General features: G+C 43.7%; 1 protein-coding gene across 1 annotated transcript in view; it reads left to right on the top strand.

The window, feature by feature from the left end:
* The window catches only part of MAN1A1 (mannosidase alpha class 1A member 1), a 109,531-nt gene that overhangs the window by 14,476 nt on the left and 71,350 nt on the right, over nt 1-23,705 (top strand). Inside the window, exon 2 of the mRNA XM_053283003.1 lies at nt 4,321-4,417. Within this exon, the coding sequence (XP_053138978.1) occupies nt 4,321-4,417 (97 nt within the window). The remainder of the gene's footprint in view (nt 1-4,320; nt 4,418-23,705) is intronic.

Genomic DNA, 23,705 nt, shown 5'->3' with positions numbered 1-23,705 from the left:
ACAAGTCATGCTTGCTACCACAAGACCAGCTCTCCAACTTGATCACATCATATCATAAATCAGTTGTTTTGTCCTTGGGTTGCTATTGAGTAAGCCACTAGTAGGGAATACTGTTACCTTAGCTATTGTAGACATTGGTCTTAGTCTTACTTGAAATAATGGCAGTTGGTTTATGCTAGCATAACTACTGGCCTCTTCCTTCCCACCTATTGATAAAATTAAAGATTCAATGAAATGTATTTTCTGTAAAGAAAGGCAGCTCCTGTGGAAGAGAATGAAAGTGCTGCATGTGATGGTCATTTAATAATACATACAATTTAGATGAAAAGAGAAAATTGTTTTGTTTCTCCAAGCTAATTAAGCAAAGGTGCTTCAGCTGATGCTTATTGAATTTTTTTTAATATGGGGAATAGATGGGTTGAAATTACTCTGGCTTAATTGGCTTGTTGATCACAGCCATAATCAGTCACCTGTCAAAAGAAGTTAAACTTATTACCATCTGATACTTGTCCATTAGCATATGTGAAGAGTTGGTCTCAATCTATTTCCTGTTTGACAGGTATACACTTGGCATTTGGTTACCAACAGCTGGTACCCTAATTGGAGCCAAGGATTCTATTAACATAGGGATGCTCAGCCCATATTTGGTCCACTTTTTGTTGTTTCAAGGGATTATGCTGGAAGATTGGCATTCCTAAATTAGAACATGTATTATAGATAAGCAGCTCTTTAGTCACAGTTCATACAAATATCCTCACAGAGACACACACTTTTAAAATGAGGATGCAGAAGATCCACAAAACTATCCACATCATAGTGTTTCTGTACAGCAGAGAACCTTGCTGCATGTTACATAACTGTCCATATTTCTATCCTGGAAATGGACCATTTTTAAGCTTGTACTACAAAGCATCGTTCTGTAACCTTTTTTCAGATAATATGTATCTGGATAATATCTTCCACATTCAAAATAGTTTTTTTTAAAAAGTTGTATATCATGAGGCTTTGTCTCAAAATAAAAGGGTACAGTCCTGTAAGTGTCCAAAGGCTACTTCCCTTAGCCAAATCCTAACTTGCATAATCGCATAGTTTCGGACTTGCTTTCAAAAAGTTCATTTATATTATACTTATACTTGCCCAGTCACTAGTCTCTAGGTGACTTACAGCCTACAAAACAGCCAACAATTAAAATGGTCAAAATTAAAACAAAACATGAACCATACAGTCACCAAATGCTTGGTTTAAAATGTATGTCTTTAAGGTTTTCTTAAGAACTGATGATTAAGTTGGACCTTGTATCCCATCAGGGAGCAGGTTCCAAAGCTCAGGAGCAGCTACAGAGGAGGCCAGACCCAAGTCGTCACTGCCAGATGAGCCAGCAACAGTTGTAGGAGGACCTCCCCAGTTGACCCTAATAAGCAGTGGGGAGTATATAGAAGAAGGTGCTCTCTTAAATAAGCTTGGTCTAAGACATTTAGGCCTTTATAGGTAATTACCAGCACTTTGTATTTCACCCAGAAACACATCAGCAGACAGTGTAATGCTCTTAAGACAGGAGTACTGTGGTTTCTTTGAGTTGTCCCAGAGACCAAACTGCTGCTGAATTTTTCACTAACAGACTATGTTCAAAGGCAGTCATACATAGAGTCAATTACAATAGTTGAGCCTGGAGGTTGCCCACATGTGCACCACTGTTTTAAGGTCATCCTCTCCCAGAAATGGATGTAGCTGGCATATCAGCGGAAGCTAATAAAAAGCACTCCTCGTTGTTGCCTCAATCTGACAAACTATTGTAGGAGTGAGAGCAGAACAGTCCAGAGTGGGACACTGGCTTAGAGATACTGGGTGCTGAATCCTCTAATTCCATGTGATTTTCCTGTGCACAAAGTGCCATTTGCTGCAATGGCATTGAGGGAAGAACAATTTTTGGCAGGAGAGCAGTGCAGAATTAAAGGATTCAATATACTATACTTCCATGCCATTGTTCTTATCTGGATCGGGGGTCCTCTAGTCTGCTGTTTGAAAGGGAAAGTTGGCCCAAAGTAGATGATACATGTAGCGTCATGTCAGTTGTGTTTGTTTCAAAACTGCCATCTTGGGGCTTATCTACTTCTGTAAAATCATTGTGATAACCCTGGAGCTGCTTTCCTTGAAGTTGGAGGAGAATCAGGCAGCCAAACAGATTTTGAAGGGGAAAGATATGTTTTGGATATGAGTTGAGAGAAGCAGCTGGTATTTAACTGTTGTGTTTTTTCTCCCACCATTCCCATGGCTAGTGCATATGTGCTAGAATCAGGTGCTGAGAGAATGCCACTAGCCATACTCCGTGAGATGTTAAACACATGTGTCCTGCATGTTTGTGTCTGCTTATTTAATAGCTTCTGTTGGGAGGGGAGCTGATCCTGATTGCGTTTGTGGTGTTGGTGGAGCAGGGCTTAGCCTTTTGCTCTTTTGGATTATGCCCTGAAATGGTTTTTTGCCCCAATAGTGGCATTTGCTGCAGTGACACCTTCAGGGGCAAATACCTGATTGGGAGGGGGAGTGGCAGCAGGAACATGGCACTTGGGCCAAGGGTTAAAGCCTCCCTCCACCCACACCATTTCAGACTAGATCACTTCTCTGCCCCAACCCCATGTCTGCTAGTTTAAAAAGCGGTGCTTGAAATGACACAGACTGTACAAGATATGATGTGTTTAATGCCTTGTCTAGTTTAACTCTATCTAGCAATATGTGCTAGACTGGGAAGAGGTAGGGATCAGTTCTTATTTTTTGGAGTGTGAATCTTTGGTAGCAACTTGTGAACATATTTTTTTCATACATAGCATGTATGCATCGGCATTGGAGTGGGTTTATATGATCAGCTTATGATTTGGCACATAATGTCTAAGTTTTACTGATTTAGGAAGGCATTTCTACAAAAGTAAGTAGGGATGTACACAAAATGTTTTGTGCGTGTCCTGGGGTGGGGAGCAGTACCTTTTAAAAGGAGGCAGACAGGTAGGACCTGCGTGCCTCCTTTTAAAGGTACTCCTCACCCTGTGCTGAAACGTTTCAACTGTAATCCTAATAGTCCCAAAATAGCTATGTGCTGCCTCTGGGCTGGAAATGCCACCAGAAATACCACCACAAGTTCTTTCTGGGCACACAAGAACCACAAATAAGCAAAATAATAGCCCATTTTCACCCCTACAAAAAATGGAAACGGGGTCCCTATGGCCCAACCATGAATATCGGAAACTACAATACAACCTGTGGAAAACTAGGGTCTCCTGTAGTATCAAGAACAATAACACAATAATTTTTTAAAAAAAACAATAAATAATAAAATAGCCTTAAAACAGAGAAATTCAGTAATGATCATCATAATCAGATGTTCTAGCTATCTAATGAGAACTCTGTTTGAAGGAGGGACAGATTTGAGACCTCAACTAGCTAATCTGTGGCTGTGCAGTTGCTCCTTTCCTCAATTATCAGCTTGCCAGACATATTGGAAACACATGGTGGTATTTTGAATAGGCAAATGTGATGGCAGTCATGGTGGAACTTATCAGCTTCCAGGGATCATGTAGAGGGGACAGTGTGCCCCATTCTTCTTACCTTTTTAATTTATTTTTTTAAAAAAACCTTATAGTGTGCCTTGGGATGAAAAAAATTGGGAGAACACTATTAGAGAATGTATGTAGTTCCTAGCTGTCCCTACCTATAAGGTCTTCTCTATAGTTCCAACAAAGTCTCCACTGTTTGCTCGGGTGGGTATGGGTGAATGAGGTAAATCCAGTTTCAGCTGCTCACTGCTGTATTTTCTTGATGGTTCTTCATTCGCATTTTTCACATAACGTGCGTTTTTTCAGTCAGCTAGCTTGTGAACAAGCGCTGTCTTGCTTGCCAGACGTTGAATTTACCTTGCATAACTTTGCAAACATATGTTGCAGGTGAATAAAATATCTATCTATCTAAACTTTACTGTAGTATCTTAGCTTCAGAAGCTTATCATCTTAGAGGGAAATTCTTAATTGGATTAATAGCCTGTATGCTAAACTTCTTAATGAGAATTAATGGGTGTGTATTACAAATTCCTAATTAAGAATGGGGAATGGAATTGAATAAAAACAGGCTCCCTGCTAGAACTAAAAATACAACAGCAGCATAATGATATTAATAATGCTTAATGTTAAAGTATTATAGACATAATACAATATGAATTTAATTAACCATTGAATTAAATGCATTGATCCTCAGTGTACAGTGTATTTTCTGCTAGTATCTACCACAGTAGTTTTACTAAATCAACATTATAATCCTGCTTTCATTCCCCACCAGATGATGAAACATGCCTGGGATAATTATAAACGTTACGCATGGGGATTAAATGAACTGAAACCCATATCAAAACACGGACATTCAAGCAATTTATTTGGTAAGTAATATGTGCTTTTGTGCTTAGAGACATCAACTGATTTACTGCTCTGAAGTTAGAGATTACATTGAAAGCATGTGTGCTCTTAAGCAGCTGTTGTGACATGTGCTTTCTTTAAATGGTTGGTTATTGAAAATAGCCAAGGCAGCATTGCCTTGTTTCAGCGGTTTTCTTCATTTATAGAAAATGTACAACTGTAGTACCAGCTGAACACAATTGTTTCACTATTTATTTTGAGGATACATGGCTCCTTGGAAGGCTTAACATCTCAAGAACCCATCATTTTAAAAAAGAAGTCAAAGTATTTTTGGGGAGTTCCATGTCAAATTCATTGAAATGCTTTAAGACTCTCTAATATAAGCTTATTAACAACATATAATGAAGTGGAGTCCTGGGGTGCCCTCTAGCTTTGACAGTGAGACTTGTAGTATTGCAATCTCTGAATGTCTGCTTCTCATTGTATAATACCCTTCAGTCGAAACTTCTTTGCTCTCTGGAGGGTATTTTCTTAAACGGTAGGATAACTTTAGAACTCTTTTTTTTTTAAGCATATTTTGTATTGTGGAATCCTTCGCCCACCCCCTTTAGTCACTTTCCTTTTGTACTTAAAGTAGTAGAATTCTATTTGTGGCTTTGGTGTTGCCTCAATTTAGCAATCTCCAGATTTGGAATAAAAGTGGACCTCATTATCCATGGGGGTTGTGTTCCCGCAGATAATGAGTAATTGAGTCTATGGAAACTCAGACTAAAAAATAACAAAACACCACCAAAACAGGCGGGGAAACCGTGACCTACTGTGCTGCATGCGTCTCTGGCATCCAGCAATGCCCCCCCAAAGTCCAAAATGGTCCCCAAAATCATGGATTTTTCCCTCTTTTTTTGCTGAAATTAGGCACAAAATGGCAGCCATAAGTGACCACCTCAGTCACTTCCAGCCCTCTAGTAACTGTGGATACATGGGTTTTAACACTTTCATATCTGCAGATACTGAAATCGGGTGTCAATTAGATACAATTAGATTTCGTGAATACACGAAACTGCAGATATAGAATCTGCATATAATGAGCTTTTCCTGTACACTTTTTAGCTTCTCAGGAGAGAACTAAATATTGGGGCAAACATGAGGCTGCCATTATTACTATTTTTTTAAAAGCAATTGAAAGCAATTTTGTGTGCTTCCCAATAATGCTTAGAGCTCCTGGATACATAGCATGATCTTGCTGCAAGCTTCTGTTCACATTCTATCTCTGGTTGTGAGGTCAGATAAACTTGGTGTAGTGATATCATGTTACCTTGATTTTATGGAGGAGAGGAAGTAAAGGATGGCTTGGGCCTCAAGGACTGCCTGCTCCCAGCTGAATCTATCCACCTGACGAGGTAGGCTCTGCTCCACATGGGAAGGCTCCTCCGCCTGGGAGGGCTCTCCTCGATGTGTTGACACTAGCTGAGGCTCATTTGTTGAGCACACAGGCGGAGCCATCTTGGTGATGGCCTCCTCGCCATTGAGATGCACATGGCTCCCTCTTTCCTAGCCTTTTTATCCAGACTTTTGGCCAATAACTGGCCCCCAGCTCTCTTTGTAGGTTGCATCTAAGTATGCTTTTGTTTGAAGTTGTTTTAATTGAACGTCTAGGATTGTTATCTCATTAAACTACAGCTACAATGGGTCCAGAATGCAGCGGCTTGTTTACTTATGGGTGTCAGAAAATATGACAGGGTAACACCTCTCCTGCAGTCATTGCACTGGTTGTCTATTCGCTACAGAGTTCAATTTAAGGTCCTGGTTTTGACCTTCAAAACCTTGTGGGGTTTGGCACCTGTTTACCTACAGACCCGCCTCTCCCATCCAGTTACATCCCGTCCGGTCAGATCTGGTCAGATGGCCCTTTTGTCAGTCCCTGATTTCTGAGAGGTTCGGGGAGCTAGAACCCATGAAAGGGTTTTCTTGGTTGCCGCCCCACTTCTCTGGAATTCCCTTCCCCTGCAGATTCGTTTAGCTCCTTCTTTGTCGATTTTTAAATCTTTATTGAAGACTTTTCTTTTTCGCCAGGCTTTTACTCTATTCCCCCCCGCCCGCCCGCTGTTAGTTACTTTAGTTTTATTTAGAATGTAATTTTAATGCTGTCTTGTTTTTCATGTTTTGGTACACCGCCCAGAGTCTTCGGAGTGGGCGGTATATCAAATGTTTCAAATAAATAAATAAATAAACTGTTCTGGGGTCTTAGGATGAAGAGTGGTATAAAAATATGAGACGCAGGGGCTCCTATTCTTGTTTCTTGGGCTTTAGTTTTTTGTAATATCTAGACCTAACCTCAGTTTAATTCAATTATCTCTGAAAACGTATCCCTTATTTCGAACTGTACTATCGTCAAAATACACTGGGTAGGAAAGAATGAATCTCAGTGAAATTATCTACATCACTCCTATTTTCAATTCAGCACTGCTGTTAATGAAAGTATACAGGATCCATGTCCACTCTCCGACATCTGTAGCTGTTCTTTTGTTGTGTTTTAAGACCTTTTTATTCAGGCTTTTACCCCTTAAGGGCTCCCAGGTCTCTCAGCTCTTCTGCTTCTCTTTTGTTTGGTTTGGTTTTTTGTTTTGTTTAATGGTAGGTTTTTTTGGTGTGTTGCTTTTACTGTTTTTAAAGTTTTCAATGGGATTTTAATGAAATGTTATTATGTATTAACTTTTATAAATTGCCTAGTGATTCCTTATGAAAGGCAATATAAAAATTGAACGGTAAATAAATAAATGTGTCCTTAATTTTTAATAACCATTTTGGTACATATTTTAATAAATATACTTTACAACATAATTTTAACAAATGGGGAACTGAAGCCTGCAGTACGTTCCTTGGGAAAAATTCTGGCTGAAAAACTTGTTTTGTGGAAAGAATCAATATGAAGTACTTTTCACTCAGGGCTGATTTGAGTTTGTCTGGTTCATCATGGCAGAAAACATAAACTGAACCTTTCAAAGTCATACCCCTTGAAGTGTGTATTCTATAGTTGTCTTTCTACCAAAAAGCAATTTCTTCCATTAACTTTACAGCCTTGCTCTTGGTGGAATTGTTAAATACAATAATCTTATTGTGTATGAAGGATCTAGTGGCATAGAAGCAGCAGGTACAACACCACATTCTTGTTGGCTCCAAAGTTTACCCTTGTGTAACAAAAGGGGCCTACATACTGTCTTCCTGTTGCAGCTGGAACCAGCTGTGCTGTGAAAATGTTTGTAATACTTGTGCCATCCGTTGTGCATGGTAGCAGCTAGACATCTTACAAGTTTTGCCATTGGCATTGGAAGAGCTTGTTCTGCTGCTATGTTTTCAACACTATTTTCTTTTCCATTCTCTTTCTAGCTGGATCCTGCTCTTACTATAGTTAAACAAAACTTAACATCTTGGTAGTTCATAAATTTATGAGCAAGTATTTTAATTCCATATAGAAAATATATGCTGCTGCTCTACTATGGAACTGGATATTCATATGCACCCAGCTGGGACCAGTGTTTTTCCTTACAGAAGGTCTTGGCTATGTAAATGTATCACCAGCCAGATTAGTTAAAATTGCATAGCAGGAAACTGCAATCTAATTGTATCTACAGAAAGAGAGCACTCAATGTTTTCATCATTGTCTTTTATCTGTGCACTCTTGATTTTAGGAGCAAGTTCTTGTGTGATCAATTTTGTTGTAAGCTGCCATAAATTCATGTGAGAAGAAAAGAATGGTGGCCTATAAAGCTTTTAAATAAATAGCAAAAAGGCAGCAGATCCACTTGTCCCCATCTTAAGCTATCTATCTATCTATCTATCTATCTATCTATCTATCTATCTATCTATCTATCTATCTATTTATTAAAATGGAGGTTTATCATGGTCTGCAGTTGGTGCAGACCAGCTAGTTTTGATGCTTCAGTGCATCAAAGAGGTCAGGAAATAATGTTGCATAGATACAGATGTATGTACACGTACACATATGAACCTGTCAGGGACATGCTCAGACCCTGCTCATGGCCTCGCCACTAACAGAGATCCGGTTGGCAGGGACTAGAGATGGGGCCTTTTCGGTTGTGGCTCCTTGGATTTGGAACACCCTCCATGAAGAGCTTTGCCAATTAAAAACACATCTTTTAAAAGAGACTGTTTAACCTTTGTTTCTTCTACTTATATCTGGTAGGTTCATTTGTTTTTATAGTTCTCAGTTTTTAGTTTTTTTTAAATAGCAGCAGCAACAACAAATACTTATATACTGCTTTTCAACAAAAGTTTCCAAAGCGGTTCACATAGATATTGATTGTGTGTGTATGTGTGATGGATCTCTGTCCCCAAAGGGCTCATAATCTAAAAAGAAACATAAGACGGACACCAGCAACAGTCACTGGAGGTGTACTGTGCTGGGAGTGGATAGGGCCAGTTTAAATCAAATTAAAGTAACTTTTAATCTGAAACTTAAAAAAAAAAGTTGTTTTAATTATGGATAGGAAGCTGCCATATACTGATTCAGACCATACGTCCATCTAGCTCAGTATTGTCTGCACTGACTGACAGCGGTTTCTCCAAGGCTGCAGGCAGGAATCTCTCAGCCCTATTTTGGAGATGCCAGGGAGGGAACTTGGAACCTTCAGCTCTTCCCAGAGTGGCTCCATCCCCTAAGGGGAATATCTTACAGTGCTTACACATCAAGTCTCCCATTCATATGCAACCAGGGCAGACCCTGCTTAACTAAGGGGACAAGTCATGCTTGCTACCACAAGACCAGCTCACATCTTTTAGCTTGGTCCTTTAACTTGATCTAAGAGAGCGCCTTCTTTTACATGATCCCCACCGCACGTTAAGGTAATCTGAGGAGGTCCGTCTCCAGTTGCCACCAATTCATCTGGTGGCGACACAGAGGCGGGCCTTCTCTGTAGCTGCTCCTGGGCTATGGAATGCACTCCCGGCAGAAATTCGTAATTTGAGATCATTGCCGTCCTTCAAGAGAGCCCTTAAAACGTACTTATTTGGCCTGGCCTTCCAGAATTTTAAATGATTAATTGTTTTAAACTGTTTTAAACTGTTGCCCTGATTTTCAGGGCTTTTAGCTGTTTTATTGGTTTTATTGTGTTTTAATAGTTTGATTTTAATTGTTAATTTGTTTTTATCATGTTGTGAACCGCCCTGAGTCATTTTGGAAGGGCGGTATATAAATCTAATTAATTAATTAATAACTAACTAACTAACTTGTTTTAACTTCATTAGATACAACATAAAATAAGACTACTTTATTAATTATGTGAGCTGCTCCAAGTAGTAGTGTACTGAGGGGTGGGGTATAAACAGAGACGTAATTTTGTGTGGGGTATAAATTTAACAAACAAGCAAACAAATAAGTAGTTTAAATATTGTGTACTGGTCTCAAAACTATAACCATGGAAACACAATTTGGCTAGGTCCTCCATGCTCCAAACCATTATGTGAATAGGCTTCTAGCAACAATAAAAGCTGCAGCTTCGTGTTAGAGCAATGTTTAAGAAGAATTTGGCAACATGTGCTTCTGAGCATAAGGTGACTTCTGTTACCTCAGCAGGCAACAACTACAGTCAACACAATTAGTAAAAGAGAACTAATTGAGGACATAGCCAAATTATTTCCAAAGTTATGATTTTGTAGGTCAATATCTGGCTTGCTAAAAAGAAAACAATATCTCAGACTGGCTTGCTCACTAAAAGAAGTGAGCTGGTCTTATGGTAGCAAGCATGACTTGTCCCCTTAGTTAATCAAGTCATTTCCCCACCAAAAGGCTTGGTGGTTGCCAGAAGTCAACACTGACTCGGTGGCACACTTTACCTTGGCCTCAGACCTGCATGGCGTGATCATGGGCCATTGAATTTCCTCACTTCTTGGAGTTCAGTTGGGGCTGCCACACCCATAACTAACCCTATGAACTAAAGGTTTTTTGCTTTAATTGGATTTGCTTGCTTTTTAAAACAGAGGATCTCGTATGTGCCATACTTAATAACAATTTAGTAATAGAAGTGTGTTCAGTATAAGGAAAGTGAAAATACTGCTTTAGCACTGCAAGGTGTAATAGAGGCAGATATGAGTGCTTGGGTTTAAAACAAGCCATAACTTTTGACGAACATGCAGATATAGCAAGCTGCTAGACCAGTGTGGAGGGTAACAAAAATCATTAAGTTAAATGCAAAGCTTTGGAATGTGCTCCCTGCTGCTCCCCATCTCTGACAGCTTTAAAAAGGATTCTCAAGACCCAAGCTTTTAACTAGAGTAGTGACTTTAAACTGTGTTTAATGTGTTAATTTATGTTGTAACCCACTCAGATGTGAATTTAGGCAGTATACAAATACAGGTGGGCATCGCTATATGCGAATCCAGCATCTGCTGTTTCAAATTTCTGCGGTCAGGTGATTGACATCTGACCTTAACATCAGATTACCTAGGTGCACCTAGGTAATTTTGGAGCCTGGACCTAAAGGCCTTTGGACCACCCACCCCCCACACTGCAAGTTAAGCATCATCCCCCCCACACACACACCTCGTGACACACACAGTATTTTTAACACAACACATGGGTTCTTGAGGGCACAAACAGCAATTGAACTTACAAGAATGTAAGCATATTAAAAAGATATATTTATGCAAGTATGCATTAGCAGAAACATTTCAACACTCAACATATTCCCATCCCACATATTTCTTTCCCTACTCCCCCCCCCCATTTCTAAAGAGGATTTGGGAGCTTCTAGGGGGTGTGGAGGCCCTTGACTTCAGCCCAGAAGTCCAAAAGTAAGGGTGCCTCTGCTCAGCATACACCGGGGGAGGGGGACCAGCCCACAAGGGGCTAATTCCACATATCCCCAGATCAGAGGCAGCTGGAAATTACTGCAAAGGTCATTTCTGGCTGCCGTTTTGTGAAACGTCTGGCTGCTGTTTTGTGGCTCACTTACTTGAAAACCCCCATGAAAAATTGCAGGAAAAGTGTAAAACAAAAAACCTTTTCCAACTTCTGGGGGCCTTTGCTGGATCTCTGGAGGCCCACAGAGCACAGTAGGGCACTTTATTTAGCCTTTTTAAACTTTTTTGTTTTTGTTTTGTTTTTTGGCAATTTCCAGGCCTCTGGGAACCTAACCCTTGCAATCCCATTGCCTAAATGACCCAGTATTTGTGGTTTCCGTGTCTGCGATAATTGCAGAGAACAGAACCTGTATGCTGAATCAGGTTCTCCTGTATACTAAAGAGGAGATGCCCCAAATGGGCTGATGTGGATGCCCAGCCAAAATGCCCAGTGGGTCACTTTCCCTGAACCAGATGTTAATTGGGCATAAACCAGTAGAAAGGGATGTAAGTATGAGTCAAGAGATTACATTGTTACCACTTTCAGCAGTCAACAGTTCTTCCAGGCAAAGGCACATCAATGATGCAGAATGCTGACAACCACTGCTTGTCTCCAGCAAACAGATATTGTAGCTGTCTCATTCTCAGGTGGGAGAATGTGGCCAGAGGGCCCAAGACTTCTCGTAGTTGAGTGACAGGCAGATTTTCAACATGTGTAACTTTGCCTAGCATATGAGTATGCAAGTTAGCATGCATAATATCTTTTATAGTTGAAGCATTACTTGTTTCCACTATGCCTGGTGCTCTGTGTCTAACTGCTAAATGACAGGCAGAAACTCAGCTGGTGGAGCTTCCCCAGCATTTCGAGATTGAAATTGTGCCCTTTGACATTCTGGCTGTTGAGCAGCAGAAGTAGAGGCAGAATATGCTTGCATCCTCATATGCTAGGTGTGATGTTTTTTGGTTAATCCGTTACTTGATCCAGGCCAGCTTCTGAATGGGGCTTTAGTTACTTGTATTCCAGTCCTGGAGTAAAGATGGGACTAACAAACAGCCAGCAGCAAAAGCAATGTGCACTTGTTCTCTGTACATATCTATTTCATTACATTATTAATATTCCTGATTCCACTCCACTGCCTTGTCCTTGCATACCACAACTCTTTCCCTTGGATTCTGCATAAGGCAAAGTTACACCTGTTGAATATCTGCCTGTTGTGCAACTCCTAAAAGCCAGGGGGCCCTCTGGTCCTTACAAGGAACAACGTCCCTTTCCCTTTACAAGGCACAAGGTTGGAGGCTGGTAAAAGCCAAACACGAGCACTGAGATGTAGCAGTTCTGAAGGAAAGATGACAGAGGCCCTTCTCTGCGGTTTCTGGCTAAAAACAACAAGAACAGCAACTATTTGCTCCCTTCCCTTTTCTTCCCAATCACTCCCCCTCCCCCCTTTTCTCTCCTTCACTTAATGCTATACTGTTGGCAAATTGCTACTGTGCATGCCTGAATCTGAGGTTAACTATAAGAGAACCCTAATGAGAGCCATTTTCTTAATTTTTAGAAATTCTGTATTTTGGCAAACCCATGAAAGTGTGCCACGAGGAAGACAGGCCACTGAAAGAATCCTTTGCTGAAGAAATTGAGTCAGTCTGGGCTTCGCTATCATTTAGCTAGGGCAGGGGTTTCTAGTGGCTGCAAAGAAGCAGGCAGCCTGCCATTGTTTTAGCCTGCCTAGTGCCTACGACACATTAATTCTTTAGTGACGAAGTGGAGATGCTAGGTTAATAGGGCTTGCCTGCTGTGAAAACAGGTGGATTGGACTCAGTAGGGATTTCAGGGAAAGCAAGAGCAGAAGACTGAAGAAGCTGGCTCAGCTAACCTAGGCTCTAAACTCAGTTGGGCTTCTGTCCTGTAGTAGCACACTTCACTTTAGTCAAAGCCACCAGTCACATAGTGCTTAAATTATGGAGAGGGGATGCAGAGGGGGCCTGATACTCTTACTTTGTGCTGTCCCATAGCTACTGTTGCTAGGAAGCCACAGGGGGGCCAGAGATGCACCTCAGTAATTTTGGAGCCTGGACATAAAGGCCTTTGGAGCCCCCCCCCCGCCCCTGCATGTTAAGCACAATCACACTACACACACCGTGACACATGCAGTATTCTTAACCTGTAGGTTCTAGAGGGCACAAACAGCAACTGAACTCACAATAATATAAAACAGGTATATTTATGCAAATATGCATTAAGAGGAACATTTCAGCATGTTCCCATCCCACATATTTATTTCCCCACTCCCCCTTCTGTCTTTAAACCAGAGGTCACACTCAGCATCCAGCGCAGTGTGGGCCAGCAGTGTGGTGATCACACCACCCAGGACATCCTAAAAAGGATTTGGGGGGGGCCAGGGGGTGTGGAGGCCCTGGACTTCAGCCCCAAAGTCCAGGGAAGCACCTCTGAGTGGAGCACAATTTGGTTAAAACTGGTGGTACTCAAGGTGGGGCTTGTGAATTACATTCCCCTCCAGTTCAAGCACTTGGCCTGCACAGCCCCTCTTGTCCTGAACCTTTGCAATCACTATCTGCTGACCCCTCACTGTCTTGAGTGTTTCAGTGTAAGGAAGAATCCACCCACTGAAGATGTTGGCTGAGTTATCTATATCTTTTCCTGTCAGGCACTTATTGCTCTGCTCCTTCAGAGAAGATAAGGGGAGGAGCAGCTAGGCAGGCAGATGATGGCAAAGAGGCATCAGGAGAGCAGGTTGAGCTCAACTGAGGAAGGTGGGATGAGTGGGAGGCAAGAGGCTGTGCTGAGAAGAACAGTAAGCAGGCCAGTGGAGGTTAGGGTAAATAGGTGTTTGGGCTCTTTAGAAGAAAAGTGACTAAGGGGAGACATAGAGGCTTATACAATTATGCATGGAGTCAAAATAAGTCATTCTCCCTCTCTCACCGCACTAGAACCAAGGATCATCCCATGAAACTGATTGGCAGGAAGTACTTTTCCACACAGCATATAATTTATGGAATTCCTTGGCCGAGGGATGTAGTGATTGCCACCAGCTTAGATAGCTTCAAAACCTGCTTGGACAAATTCGTGGAGGATGCATCTATCAATGGCTACTGGTCTTGATGACTAAATACTATTTCCAGAGGCAGGATGCCTCCAAATACCTGTTGCAGGTGAGCAACAGCAGGAGTGGGAGCATGCCTTCATCTCCTGGTTGCAGGCTTCCTGGAGAGATCTGCTGGGCCACTGTGGGGAAAAGGATGCTGGTCTAGATGGGTCTTGAGCCTGAGACAGAAAGGCTTTTTATGAGGGAACAGAACACTGGAAAGAGTACAGGGGGAGATGCAAGAGGAGGAAACTTCTGAGGAGAAGGTAGCAGACTAAACAGGGTGAGAGTGGAGAAAGCATCGTGAGCAGGAGACTGGAAGGAGAGGGAACAGCAAGTAGATTGACAGGGACTGGAAGAGTACAGGGGGTGCAGGTAGCTGCAAGAGCAGGATTTCCTTTGCTTTCCCCCCACTCCAATTCTTTTCAGGTCCATTCTGGGTGGTGGGGGACAAAATTTGAATAGGTCTTTAAGCAAGTGCTGTCTGTTTTTAAAGAGTGACCATAGGCAGGTAAATATACAATTATTGGTATGAGTCAGGGCTGCACAATTTTGTCTCTCCAACTGTTAGACTATAATTCCTGTAATCCCTGACTATTGGCCCCTGTGGCTTGGAGTGATGAGACTTGTAGTCCAACAACAGATGGAGGGCCAAAGTTGTGTAGTCCTGGTATGAACTTTTAGCATTTTGCAAGCAGGGCCTGGTTATAGTAGGTGGCATTCATAACAGTGCAGTTAAAGGCTATAAGACCTAATTGGTTTCAGGTCCCAGTAGTTTAACAGAATGGTACAAGGCACTGAACTCTAGCAAACCAGCAACAGAAATGAGCTATTTCTGAAATATAAACAGGCTTGAGGGTTTATGTGAAATAACTTATTAAAATGGCATTTTATGTTCAAATTTCAGGCTTTGGGTAGATGAGCAAGCTGCAGGTCATTATGAATACGGACTACCTGTTACTGCTTTCCTTCAATAAGATTGTGTTTGCTCCAACAGCCTTGTAGTTTCTTGCCTGTGGCTAATAACAGGTCACCCAAGCAAACATTTTTTCAGAAAATGAGCAGCATATTTTATCCTACTAATATGTACCTGCTTGCCGCATTCTTTCAGTTTGCATAGTACTGTGGTATGTCCTGGTTGCTGGCACTCTTCTACCCTCTCCCCTCTTCAGTGACTGTACCTCTGCTTTCAGAGAGCAAAACAAGATTCTCAGGCAGTTACAACAGGCATAGAGGGCTGAGAAAGGGACAAGATGAGCACTCCCACAATACCTGTCTGTAAGGCTGCGCTCGGCACACAGATTCATGGATTCTGCACAGAATGACTTATTTATGGCCTCTTGGCATGTATCTCTTAAAGCTAAACCTTGCTGCTCTCTCTGTGTACTCTGCTTTTAGAACCTGTTGTGAAATAGGCTGCTTTAGAAAGCTAAATTGTCCTTCTGGAGCCATAAACTGAAGTTTGTATTTATAGCTTGTGCTGATTTAATATAATAAACTATTTTAAATCCAATAACACTTCTGTCTGGCAACTTAACTAGCTTCAAGATTTATTGGTAAATCAAATAATTTTATCCTATTTGTACCATGGTCATTTAAAATTGTGTTATGCTGTGTTGTCCTCCCAATGATGCTATGTCAAGTTCTGTGTTTGTCTCTTGGACAAGACAGCTTTGTTTTAGAGAAGAATATGGTGGAAATACTGGATTAGAACAGAACACTATCCACTTGCACAATACAGCTAGTATATAAATAAACGTTTTCCAGGGTATGGGGAGGGCATCCGTCACACGATGGGTTATCAGACTCCGCATGCTCCGAGACAAGGCCAATCAAATTCAAGCACGCACTCTATCCCCTCAGTACCTCCCTGATTGACCCAGTTCTGGTCCTGTCTAGCTCCGTGGACAATTGTGCCTTCTGCGATCCGATCTTTTATTTGTATTCTTCTAACTTCTCTGTGTGCAAGGGGGGGAAAGGAGTTTGCACGTTTTCTCTGCGATCGTTCAGTATATTTCATTTCATTTTCTTATTATCACTTTCCCCTCTCCCCCCCTCCACACCACAAAATTGTGTCTTCCGTTCTAGTGCTTCTCGTTGGTCTTCTATTGTTCTGTTTCTCTGCCTTACCTTGCTGGTCTTTTCTTTCCCTCCGCTACTTTCCTGACTTAACGTTACGGGCAGAAAGTTTTAAAAGGAGATATGGAGCTCGCACACACGGGCGACATGTTGAAAGGATCCCTCTCCAAAGGGCCTTTGTCAGATGTCCCCTTACTTGCCCCGCGGAGTGGGAAGGCTTCGTGCACGGGAGCTGCGGCCCCGGTTAGCACGGCAACGACGGGAGCTTCGGCCCCGGTTGCGCCCCAAAGAGGAGGAATAGCAGCGAGCTCGTAGAGGGCAGTAACAGCTGGCTCGGAGAGCACTGCAGCCGCGGCGCTACAGCAGGAGGAGTGCCCGGAAAGCCCGATTCCCTCAACGGCTCCTAAGCCGTTCAAAAAAGCTCAAAAAGAAGCAAAGCATTTGAGGGGGAAAGATGGCGCGAAGCTGAAGAAGAAGAAACATGCCGCTAGCGCTACGCCCCTGAGCGAGCGCTTACAGATAAAAGCGGTGAGGGCTCAAACGCCAGACAAGCCGCTTCGCGCTTTTCCCGCCGAAAACGTCTCCTCCATTTTAGGAGCGACCGAGCATGCTGCAACGAATGAATCGATGCCTAACTCCGTGTCGCAATCAAGTGCTCTAAGTACCATGCCCATGGGGCAGTTACCTAATCAATTGGTTAATGCTGGTGGTAGCGCGGGGAATTTGCAAACTTCTGGTCGCGCTATGACTGGTTCCCCCCCCCCGGATGTGGGCAGTGAAACGGCAAGTATAAGGGGCCCTAATGGTGAGCAACTCTCTGTCAAGGAGTTACAATGGCTGGGAAATTTTGTTAAAAATCAATGCATGGCATTGGTTTCCCCATTGCTGGGTCAGGTTTCTGCGCCTTCGGGCTCCGGGGTGAATATAGAAGCTTCTGCTGCCACTCCTTCTAACGTGACAGCTACAAAATTAGCTACTAATGTGGCTTCTAGTCGTAGAGCCCGGCGTCCATCCTTCTCGTCTTCTCCAGATTCCAGTCCTGCCAGGCGCCATATTCCCGTGGGGGAACGTGTTTGGTTTGCTAGGCGTTATAAGAAACGCCACTTTAGGAGGGTCCAGAGTGAGTCGTGTTCCTCCGAGGAGGACCTCCCCCGCTCTAAAAGGTGTATTAGTGAAGTTGCTAATATTGCGGGGCCCTATGTGGATGCTAGCACGAGCATACCGACTGAGAAGGTTTCCCAGGGAACTAGTACTGGCCATATACCTTCTAATTTGCCTCCTCAGACACCCCCAGTTGACCCGGGATCTGGTTCTTCGGGTACAGAGGAGGAGGAAGAGCTTTCGGACGAGCAAACACCATCTGAGAAGCCTACCACAGGCAGATTCTTCTCAACAAGAGAATTTGAGAAATTCTGGCAAAGGCTAAGAGGGTCATCAAGGACGTCTCTAAGGAGTCGGGTGGTCAACCAGTTTCGGACTTGGACCAGGAGGTGTTTCCATCAACGGCTTCTACGCCCGCCACCGTACCTTTCCCATCCTTATTTAAGGAGGTCATGATGGCAGAATGGGGTTCCCCTGTGTCAGCTAAGCCCATTTCCCATTTCCCTAAAAAATTGTATACACTACCTCCTGATGTTATGTCCATGCTAGCTGTTCCAATTGTAGATGCACCTGTGGCGCAATTGGTGTCTGGATCGTTGGTGAATAGAGAGGGCGCGGAGTTCCTAAAGTCACCAGAGGAGAAGAAGACCGATCACCTTCTGCGTAAAGCCCACGACGCATCGTCCACGGTGATAAGGGCAGCCTCCACGAATTCCATCTTTGCCAGGGCAACGATTCTGTGGATCAAAGAATTGGCTAAGTTGGTGCCTCCGGAAAACCTTAAGTTGCGACAGGGTCTGAACAAGATAGCCAGGGCATCCACCCTTATGGCTGACTCTAGTTTGGATTGCCTTCAGCATGCCTCCAGAGCAATGGCAGCTAATGTGGCTGTGAGGAGGGGTCTCTGGTTAAGACATTGGAGAGTTGATGCCAAGTCAAAGGCATCCTTAGCGGCCACCCCATTCCAGGGCACTAAACCTTTTGGGGAGTCCCTAGAGCCGATACTGGTGGAGACCCATGATAAGAAAAAGGCTATGCCAGGGGGTCGAGGGGACTCTAGGAGACCCTTTCGAGGGGGTGGTAACAATTTTCAAAACTCCATTCGTCGTTACTGATCCTTCTTCAGGTTTCCGAGAAGGTTTCAGAGACCGTGACTACCGAGGGGGTCAATTCAGACCAAACTGGCGACAATCCTGGAACTTCAGGAATAGAGGTACGGGGAAGGGCAGAGCGGGAGGCTTCCCTTCCAACCAGTCTAAACAGACCTGAAAACGACAACTCTCTACAGGTGGGAGGTCACCTGAGAGCCTTTGCCCCGGTCTGGTGCAATTCAACCGCAGATCGTTGGGTGAACCAAACAATTTCTCAAGGATACTCCATAGATTTTTGGGCGACCCCCCCCCCCCGACTTTTTCTTCGAAACGCCAGTTTCCAATTGCGAGGCAAAGAGAAAGTTGATGGAAGTTGCCATACGACACCTCCTGGAGATTCAGGCCATAGAGGTGATTCCTATGACGGCGGAACCAGTGGGGGTGTTTTCTCGCTTGTTCCTAGTACCCAAGAAAGACGTTTCCTGGCGAGCGGTACTGGATCTGAAACGCTTGAATCGCTTCGTGAAGAAACAAACATTCCGGATGGAGTCGTTCAGATCCATCAAGGCCTCGGTACTACCGGGGGACTGGCTGGCATCGCTAGACTTATCCGAGGCATACTTGCATGTTCCCATACGGACCCAGTCTCACCAGTTTCTCAGGTTCGCTTACAACCAGAGGTTTTATCAATACAGGGCCCTCCCTTTCGGCGGCCCCCCGGGTTTTCACAAAATTGATGGTGGCAGTCATTGCTCGAATCAGGCAGGAGGGCATTCATTCTTACCCATACCTCGACGATGTCCTGATTCGATTGGACTCAGCCCCTCAGGCAAAGGAGGACGTGAAATGCGCGGTGCAGCTGATGGAGGACCACAGTTTCATTATAAACAGGGTAAAGAGTCACCTACTTCCATCCCAGGTTCTAGTACACCTGGGTGTGCTGTTCAATACGAGTGCGGGTACTGTAAGTTTACCCAGAGAACGACTATCGAAGATGAAGGCTGCGATTGCTCCATACCTTCACAGAAAAAGGGCCACCCTATCCCATCTGGTGCATATATTGGGACTGATGGTCGCCTGTTTGGATTGTGTTCCGTGGGCCAGATGGCACTCCAGACCACTACAGTGGCTGTTGCTTCCACACCAGGAGGCTATCATGGAGAAGCATTCTGTATGGATCAAGATTTCCCGAACTGTGCAACGGTCCTTCCTATGGTGGCTTTCAACAGTGGTAGAGCGAGGGGTCTCTCTAGTTACTCCCGAAAAAATTGTAGTAACAGATGCGATTCTTTTCGGCTGGGGGGCTCACTGTTGCAACCAGCATGCCCAGGGCAGATGGGATCAAGACAATTTGACACACAACATAAATCGGCTGGAGCTAAAAGCAGTCAGGTTGGCGTTGCTGAGTTTCAGAACCATCTTGGAGAATCAACATGTACTGATAAGTACAGACAACGTCACGACGAAGGCACATATCAACCATCAAGGGGGAACTCGGTCACGATCGCTGATGATGGAGACAGACCGGTGCTTTCAATGGGCGGAACACCACCTGAAGTTAATCTATGCAGAACACCTCTCGGGTGTCAACAATTTACAGGCCGACTGGTTGAGTCGGCAATCTCAGGACCAAGCAGAGTGGTCTCTTCATCTGGAGGTTTTCGATACGATAGTGCGAAGGTGGGGCATGCCCTTGGTAGACCTGTTCACGTATCAGTTCAATCACAAAGTTCCGAGATTTTATTCGAGACACCAGTGTCAACAGGCAGAACAGATAGACGCGTTGGTGACCAGGTGGCCTCTAGGCCTCCTTTATGCCTTTCCTCCTCTCCCAATTTTAGGGGCAACTATCAGGAAGGTGCGGTTCGAGAAGGCGGAGCTGATATTGGTGGCTCCCTATTGGCCTCGAAGACCGTGGTTTTCGGACCTATTGAACCTCTCGGTCCGTGCTCCATGGCCTCTTCCGGACAGGTCAGACCTGCTGATGCAGGGGCCAGTTTGTTATCCGGATCCGGGGTGGCTGCAGTTACACACTTGGAGGCTGAGTGGAAAAAGCTAGATAGGAAAGGTTACTCCCAAAGGGTACAGGACACTATCATAGCTTCCAGACGTTCTTCCACGGCACGTATTTACCAGGTCACGTGGTCTGCGTTTGTTCCTGGGCTAAGTCCTGTAACGTGGTTCCGTTGGAGGCTGGTGTCCCAGAAGTTCTAAATTTCCTTCAGTGGGGTATTGATAAGGGGTTGCTTCCCAGTACGTTGCGCCGTCAAACGTCTGCATTGTCCTCCGTATTAGACATTTCGAGTGAGGGTTCTAGAGATCTTCATCCCGACATCCGGCGGTTCTTAAGAGGCGCCAAAAATTTGGTTCCCCCTCTGGTACAGCGTTTTCCCTCATGGGACTTGAATAAGGTGTTAAATGCCCTAACAAAATCTCCCTTTGAGCCCCTTCACTCTGTATCTTTGAGATTGTTGTCGTTTAAGGTCCTCTTTCTTGTTGCCATTACTTCAGCTAGGAGGGTGTCGGAACTGGCAGCCCTTTCAGTTAGGGATGAACTTTGTATATTCCAAAAGGATTCGGTGGTCATGAAATTGGATCCCACCTTCTTACCTAAGGTAAATTCATTATTCCATAGAACTCAATCTGTTGTTTTACCGTCGTTTTGCCTGGATCCTCAACATCCAAAAGAAAAGGTATGGCATATGTTAGATGTTCGCAGAGCACTGCGCATTTACATTAGACGCACTAAAGAGTGGCGTAGGTCCGACTCCCTGTTCGTGTCTTTCCAGCCTTCAGGGTTAGGTTTAAGAGCTTCCAAGGTGGCCTTGGCCAGGTGGATTAAGGCTACTATCTCTTTGGCCTATGAATCCTTGGATTTGGTTGTGCCACAAGGGATAACGGCCCATTCGACCAGAAGTGCTGCCACTTCGGCTGCTTTTTCTGTTAGGGTTCCTCTCGAGGAAATCTGCAAGGCAGCCACTTGATCTTCTGTTTCACCTTTTATAAAGCATTACAAAATTCCATCCTTTTATGAACCACAGGCTGCTGTGGGTCGCACCGTACTTCAAAGGGTGGTATAGACATCCGCTGCCTACCTGGTTTCAGGCTTGGGTAAGTCCCATCATGTGACGGATACCCTCCCCATACCCTGGAAAAAGAAACATTGGTAGACTTACCATGAAGGGTTCTTTTTCTGGTATGGGGAGGGCATCCGGCCCTCCCGCGGATGTGGGAGATGGACTTCTGGGTGGCAGGGCAACTCCTAGGGTATTCAGTTTACCTTTCCCTGTTTGATGCCTTTACTTACTATAACTGTACTTTCTGGCTTGGATGAAGTGATGTATTTTCCTCAGTTTATTCTCTCTACACGACCAGAAATGGGTCAGTTAGGGAGGTACTGAGGGGATAGAGTGCATGCTTGAATTTGATTGGCCCTGTCTCGGAGCATACGGAGCCTGATAACCCATTGTGTGACAGATGCCCTCCCCATACCAGAAAAAGAACCCTTCACGGTAAGTCTACCAATGTTTCTTTTGTGAATACTACCATTTGATAGACTTCACTGATAAATACTTGAGTGTGACTGCGAGTCATATTATGGTATAGAACGGGGGTAGGCAGTCGTGATTCACCAGTTATTAACTACAACTCACATCATGCCCAGCCACAGTTTATTGTGGTGGGAATGATGGGAGTTGTAGTTGTAGCCTATATTGCCTCTCTCTGGTACAGAAGAGTTATATTAGATGATATCTAGAATGAGCTGTGCACTAGGTGTGTATAATCCCATTCATGTTTACTTTGAAGTAACTCAGCGGGAGTTATATGCACTGAAAAACCGTGCAATTTTGGAGAATATAAAAATCTGTTATTTTAATTTACTTTGTAAAGTGAGTGTGTTTCTACTTCTGTGATGGCATTGTTGTTCAATATGCTCTAATTTCAGTTTCTGTTTCCTGTTCATTTAAGAGATTATGCTAGATCATCCAGTTTCCCTTTATGTATTTATTTAACATACTATATTTATTTAACATACTTTCATACCGCCCAAAACACAAGTTCTCTGGGTGGTTTACAAAACAATAAAAATAACCAATAAAAAGATTGACGCATTTCAACAATTAAAATCTAAAAAGTTAAAACTATTAAAACAATATTTAATTAAAAGCCTGGGTGAACAAATGCGCCTTGACTGCCCTTTTAAGAGTTGTAAGAGATGGGGAGGCTCTTATTTCAGCAGGAAATGTGTTCCAAAGCCTCAGGGCAGCAACGGAGAAGGCCCGTCCCTAAGTAGCCACTAGAGACAATGGCAACTGCAGACAGACCTCTCCAGATGATCTCAATGGGCGGTGTGGTTCATAGCAACGAAGACGTTCTCTTAAATACCCAGGGCCCAAGCTGTCTAGGGCTTTGTAGGTTACTAGTATTTTTAAGCCCGTTAAAATAACGGGCGCTAGTACCGTTTCCCCCCCTTCCTTCTCCCTCTCTCTCGCCCTCCTTTCCTTCTTTTTTTTTTTGGTCTTTTTCTCTCTCTCTCTTTCATTCCTTCCTTTTCTCTCCCTCTCCCTCTACCTCTCCCTCTCTTTCCTTTCCTTCCTTTCTTCCCCCTCTTCTCCTTCCCTTCTTTCTTTTTTCTTTATCTTTCTCTCTTTCCTTCCTTTCTTCTCTCTCTCTCTCTCTCTCCATTCCTTCCTTCTCCCTCCCTCTCGCCCTCCTCTCCTTCCTTTTTTTTCTTTCTATCTCTCCCTCTTTCCTCCCTTCCTTCTCTCTCCCTTTCTCCTTTCCTTCCTTACTTCCACCTCTTCTCACTCTCTTCTTTCTGTTTTCTTTCTCTTTTCTTCTTTTCTTACTTTAACGGGCTCGATCTTTGGGCCTGGCTGCTCCTCCCTCCCTTCCGTCTTTCTTTTGTCCTTCTCCCTCACTCCTTTCTCCTTTTTCTTTCTCCTTCCTTCCTTCCTTCTCTCTTTCCTTCTTTCCCTCCCTCCCTCCCTCCATCCCTTCTTTTTTTTTGTCCTTTTCCCTCCCTTCTCTCTCTTTTCTCTCCTTCCTGCTTTCCTGCTTTCCATCTTTCTATTGTC

This window comes from Hemicordylus capensis, chromosome 1, assembly GCF_027244095.1.
Source record: "Hemicordylus capensis ecotype Gifberg chromosome 1, rHemCap1.1.pri, whole genome shotgun sequence".
In the NCBI taxonomy this organism is placed as follows: domain Eukaryota; kingdom Metazoa; phylum Chordata; class Lepidosauria; order Squamata; family Cordylidae; genus Hemicordylus; species Hemicordylus capensis.
This window is presented reverse-complemented; position numbering and strand designations above follow the sequence as displayed.